Source organism: Herpailurus yagouaroundi, unplaced genomic scaffold (genome assembly GCF_014898765.1).
Source record: "Herpailurus yagouaroundi ecotype Mexico unplaced genomic scaffold, PumYag 140, whole genome shotgun sequence".
NCBI classification, from domain to species: domain Eukaryota; kingdom Metazoa; phylum Chordata; class Mammalia; order Carnivora; family Felidae; genus Herpailurus; species Herpailurus yagouaroundi.
Window position 1 is genome coordinate 3254396 of NW_024412395.1, and position 6000 is coordinate 3260395.

The window sequence follows — 6000 nt, forward strand, 5'->3', positions numbered from 1 at the left end:
GGGGTTGAGGTCCACATCTCTGGGCAACCCCCACCAGAGAATGAGTGAGGGGACGCTGAGGCCTGGCATGGTGCCCAGTGCAGGGCACTCATATAGGCACTTTGCTCTGGGCTCCACCTTAGGCTGGCCAAGACCTGGGCAGATCTGTGTGCAGTGTGAACCTCATCCTGCCAATTCCACCTTCCCTTTCCTGAGTATCCTATGGGCATCCCAGTTGGGTGACATTTCCTGTCTGTTCCTGCCACCTCCCCCTTCATCTTGCAGGGTCACCCCTCATAGACCTCTTACAGACAGTCTTGACACAGGCTTAGCAACTGCTTCCCTGGTGGCTCAAGCGGACACACCCAGCATTTGCCAAACTGATTTCATCCCACAGCCTTTATTTAAAAGGAATACTTGTTTCAATCCTGTGAAAAACACGCTTAAAGAAAGCTTGTTTACAAGGTCATCAGTCTTTCCCATTCTGGCTTCCTGGGAGCCCCCACACTACCATCTACTTCGTGCTGGTCTTTCCTGTCCTGAGGGAACCTGAGTCATGGAAAGGGTATGGCCCATCCTGTCCTTCCCCATGGACACCTCCTGGCAGGAAGCTTCCAGCCTACAGGGCCTGGGGAGGAGGGCCAGTTGTGAGGGTGCCCACTTACCTTCCAGAATGGGGTTGGCCTCCAGGACCTGCTGTTCAATCCATGAATGCTGGCCGCTGACAGTGGCCAGGAACTGCAGGATGAGCTTGGTGGTCTCCGTCTTACCTGCCCCAGACTCACCACTGTGAAGAGGGCACACAGGGCATCAGTCAATAAACCAGCTGTTTCTTCAGTACCCCTAACTGTTCTGCAGACCCACCACAAGACTGCTTTCTGGTCTGAACAAAGATGCCCTCTCCCCCAGACCCCTGTGCACAAATCTCACCACATTTGCCCTGTGGGTCTCAGCTGTCTACTTTGTATTGGTTATTGGAGAGTTCGTCTTTTCTGCCCTGCTTGGATGGGAGCTCCTTGCAGGCATGGTTGTATCTGGTTCATTCCAGTGTCACCGGCCCAGTGCTCAGTAACTACTGATGAATGAATGGGACCAGATGGCACAATGTCTTGTTGTAATATCCTCTGCGTGAGCAGTGAGTTTATGTTGGCCAGATGGGAGACTGCATCGGTCCTTTTGAAAAGCAATGCAGCATAGGTATCAAAAACCTTCAGAATTACCCTGCCTTGAGCCTAAGAAAGCAATCCTAAAATCAGAAAAAGCTTTCTCCACAAAGCTCTCTGTTCACTAAAGTATTATTCATTTATCATCACAATTGCAGAAAATCCAGAGCACCTGGCTGGCTCAGTCAGTGGAGCTTGTGACTCGGAGTTGTAGGTTCAAGCCCCACATTGGGTGTAGACATGACTTAAAAAAAAAATCTTAAAAAAGAACCATTGTGGAAAATCAGAAGTACCACAAAGTGGGGGTGATTAGTTATGGTCCCTCCAGTTAGAGAACACTAGAACCAAGTCTATATGGGGCTTTCAGTAAATGTGGGCAATGCCTATTAGGTACAGTAAAGTGACAAATGTCCACTGTCTTCAGTATAATTGTAACCAAGGGGGTAGGGGAAGCTGTCTCTTCCAGAAGTATCTAGCAATTTTTTCCAACAATATTTTTCTGAAATTTTGTAAAATTTTCATAGTGAATATATATTAATTTCATAATGGTGAGATATGAAAACTTGTTTTTAAAAGTTTCTTAAGGAGTTGAATTAAATTAAAAATATACTCAAATCTGGCACATAGCACACTCAGGTTAATAGGATTAATATTACTGTTATGGAGGCTTGAATATCACTTTTGTATCAATTACTTTTTATTATGGAAAATGTCAAACATTACAAATGGAGGCTTGGGGAGCCTGGATGGCTTAGTCAGTTAAGCGTCTGACTTCAGCTCAGGTCATGATCTTGTGGTTCGTGAGTTTGAGCCCCTCATCGGGCTCTGTGCTGACAGCTCAAAGCCTGGAGCCTGTTTCAAGTTCTGTGTCTCCCTCTCTTTCCGTCCCTCCCCTGCTTGCTCTCTCTGTCTCTCTCAAAAATGAATAAACATTAAAGAAAAACTTAAAAAAAAAAAAAAGTGGGGGCTGAATAGTGTCTTGCTAATGAAAGCACTTCTTGTCACCTGATCATAAGTGCAGACTCCCAGGCCCACCCAGGTCCCCTCAGTCAGAATCCAGGCTTTCACAAGTTCCCTAGGAGACTCCTGCACTTTACAGTTTGCATGAGGAACTCCCACAGTCTGATTCCCAGCTTCGACTCCTGGCCAATTTTGTTTCCTACCCTGTCCTATTTTGAAACAAATCTCAGACAAATATTGCTTCCTCTGAAAATATTACTTAAAAAAAAAAAAGTTTTGATCAAAATGTCACAATCACTGCCTGCTGAGTCAGTCTGATCAGCAGACCTCTGCTGCTCACCGCAAACACCAGCTCCCCAAACAACCCTCCAAGGCAGAGATGGGATGCTGAGGGGAGAGCTGGGATGATTTTCTCATGGCCTTCATGGAGGGGAGGGCAAGAGGAGAAGGAAGTTTGGCTCAGAGTGAGGTTCTGTTCGTACAAAAAGCCACAGATCGGGGTACTCTACCCTCTTCTTGAGGCACTGCTGTCCTGGAAGTGGAAGCCGGCCTGGTGAGCTTCCTGGCCAGCGTGGGGCCCAGCTCTTGGGCAGTATGGGCAGACTCTTGCAGTGAGGCTGGTCTGCCTAGTCCTGGCGCCAGCGGGGGCAGATGAGGAGCACACAGAGCAGACAGGCAGAGCCCCAGAGGGAGACAAAGTACCAGCCCTCATTGGCACATAATTCCATTCACTTCTGGAAAAGTGGAAATCACCCCAGGATACCTCTCTGTCTTCTTTTCCAGTGTTCTGGGTTAGAATTCCCTATTTAGCAGCTGTGTGTCTCTGGGAAAGGATCTCAGCCTCTCTGGTGGGAGGTTTCCCACCCAACAGTAAAACAGGAATAAGAAGATCGACTTCAAAGTGCTGCTGAGAACAGCAAATGTGATCATCTCTTGCTATAGGACTTCATTCTGGTCTCTGTTCCAACATCCATCCTCAGAGAGGCCGTGCCTGGTCTGCCCTCCCTCTAGAACAACAGCCCATCACTGTCTTTCCTCTTTCCCTACAATGCTTTTCTTCAAAGCTCTCATTACCTGCTGTCCCCCCCCCCCAATTGGCTTATTTATTGTCTGTCTCCCCTTCTAGAATGTAAGTTCCATAAGGTAGGGATTTTAGTCCCTTTCATTTGCTGCTGTCTCCCCATGTTAGTACAGAACAGGTGTGCAACCAGAGCACAGTGGACCCTCGAATGAATGAATGAATGAATGGCTCTACTGTAGCTCCAAGCAATGTGCCCTGAGCCAAATTCCCCCTCCCCCTTCCTTTCCCTCTCTCCCTGCCTTCCCTCAGGAGGGCCTGTGCAGGAAGCAGGGAGGCCAGGCCAGGCAGAGGGCCTCTGAAGCAGGGTCAGGACCTGGATTGGAGGAGGACATGTCCCTCCTGGGCCCCAGAAACCTGAAAGCTGCCCACTGGAGCTGCTGCTACCCCTGTCCTCACCTGAGGGCTGCCCAGAGATTTTTGTGTGTGTGTGTGAGACATCACCTATTTGACCCCTGTGTTCCCAAGAAGCCATCCTGGGTCCCATTTCTAAAAGTGCCCATCCCCATTTCTCCTTCCTTGTCTGAGGAAATATTCACGAAGGCTGGGGCAGTGCAGGCCCTGCTGATGCAGTGGAAGAGCTGATTCTGAAGGAAGGAAGCCCTGGAGGGACCTGTCAGGGTGGAGGGGCAGTAGGGAGCAGGTGTAGGTGAGATGTGTGCCCTTGAGGAGGCTGTGTGCAGCTGAATGGGAGCCCCTAAATCAAACAGGCCTTGTAGGCAGGCTGATTTGGAGAGGTTTAGGGAGAGGGGATGCTCCCTGCTTTACTAGAAACTAGTGCCTGGCCCATGTGATTCCCCAGGGACATGGGGAGCCTGACCCCCCCCCACCTGATAACGCAGCACTGGTCCCTCTTATTCCTCTTCATGTTGAAATAGCAGTTGTTGGCGATGGCAAAGACGTGCGGTGGTAGCTCACCCATGTGGTGGGTGTAATACAGCTGCACCTGCTCCAGGGTGTAGAGGGGCAGCACCTGGAATGGGTTCACGGCCACCAGGATGGAGCCTGTGTATGTCTGGGGAAGGGAACAGGTGGTTAGTGCTCTCTGCTCTGAAGGCCAGATCTGCCTGGCCCTGACCTTGACCTTGAGTGTGGCCTGCTGAGGGCTACCAGGACTGGCTGAGTCTGGCGGGGAAGAGGGGTCTGATTCTGGGCCAGGGAGACAAGACATTCAGCTGGAAAGATGGGGATGTTCACCGCAAACAAAAGCTGGGGGTGAGTACATTCACAGGAAGATTAGATGAGGTCTTTGTTAAATGTTTAGCATTCTGTCTCGTGTTCAGAAGACTCAATAAAAGTGGGCTGAATTTATGAAGTGAGTCTTCACCTGCCTCTCACCTGACCACATGAGGCTGGTCAACAAGCGTAGCCTCCACTGATCCCTCCTAAGACCCCGTTCAGGACCACCTGGTTATCTGGAGCCCCCACTAGTCCTGGGAATGGGACAGGGAGAGCCACCTCATCAAGTCACATGATTATCCACATCCAAATTTTCATTTTAGGAATGGAGAGTTTAATGTCTCTGACTCCAAGGACTATGACAGCCAGATAAAAGAATGCAAGCATAAGCTCTTTGGAAAGGATAAACTGTAATTCACTTTAGCTTGTTGGCATTATCAGTCCCAGGATCTCTGAATCACATTCAGCCAGTGTGCACTCAGTGTATTCTACTGCCCCCTTCCACCACAGAGCCTCCTCACTCTCCTGACCAGCCCTCCCCTCTTTTCGGGGTCCCCTGTTCACTCATCCCTGAAGGGCTGCTCAGAGCCAAACCAGCCACCTTGAACTAGGAGAGGCCCAGGCAGGCAGTGACTTCATAGGCCACACCCACTCAGGGCGGGGCTGGAGCCAGTTTTGAATGCTCAGTCTCCTGGGAAAATCGCATTGGAAGGAGAATATGAGGCTTAGGGCTGGGGTGAGCCTCCCATCCACTGCCAGGTTTTGGGAGAAGGACCCACATCAATCTGCACGGCCCTCCTGACCATCACAGGACTCACTTCACAAGAGAGCAGGGGTCTGCTGCCTAGTGACCCTGTCTCTGCCAAATGCCTAGGAAGGAATATAAGACTATGCCCACCCCCCTGGACTCTGGTCCACTTGGCCATCAGAGCAGGCCTTCCACTCAGCCACAGATGAAGGGGGGGGGCAGCAGTAATTGAGCACCTACTGTGTGCTAGGGACTGTGCTGGCATGCTGCCTGTCAGCTTTCTGAGACTGCAAGGTATTATGATGCCAAGGAAAAGCGTTAAGTTCCTTGCCCACCTCACACAGTGAGGGCGGGGGTGGGGGTGGGTGGGTGGGGACTGAACCAGGTGTGCCTGGCTCCAAAGCTCTGGTGCCTGTTTTTTTTTCTTCCCCAGCCAGGAGGTCAGTGTACATGGACCAAGCCCCCTGAGCAGGGGGTGGAAACGGGGACTCACATAGATCTTGTGCTGCTGGTAACGGATCAGGAGATTGTGCACCATGTCTGCCTCGCTCAGGTCCCCCAGGCGGATCATGTCGTCCACACCTTGCATTGAATTGGGGTGCATGGGGCTGAGGGTATCAAGGTCCTCTGCTCGGATCCAGTGTTCCTGGAACAAAGGGCACAGATTCCCCTGAGGGGTGGCCTCCACATGGGCCAAACCACTGCACCTCTTCTCCAAGTTCTCAGCACATCAGCTGACCTGAGTCTCTGGCTGAGGTCAAGGAAAACCTGAGGGAGGATCAGGGCAGTTTGCAGTTGGAGAAAGGACGTGTCTAGAGCCAGGGGTCAGTGTGAAGCCAGGCGTCAGTGTGAAGCCAAGCGTCAGTGTGAAGCCAGGCGTCAGTGTGAAGCCA

The 6000-nt window shown here is 50.9% G+C and overlaps 1 protein-coding gene across 1 annotated transcript in view; it reads right to left on the minus strand.

The window, feature by feature from the left end:
* Positions 1 to 6000, minus strand: part of MYO7B (myosin VIIB) — an 84936-nt gene that overhangs the window by 56450 nt on the left and 22486 nt on the right. Inside the window, exons 4-6 of the mRNA XM_040474742.1 lie at positions 5601 to 5753; positions 4011 to 4195; positions 645 to 766 (exon numbers count right to left, since the gene is read on the minus strand). Of these exons, the coding sequence (XP_040330676.1) occupies positions 645 to 766; positions 4011 to 4195; positions 5601 to 5753 (460 nt within the window). The remainder of the gene's footprint in view (positions 1 to 644; positions 767 to 4010; positions 4196 to 5600; positions 5754 to 6000) is intronic.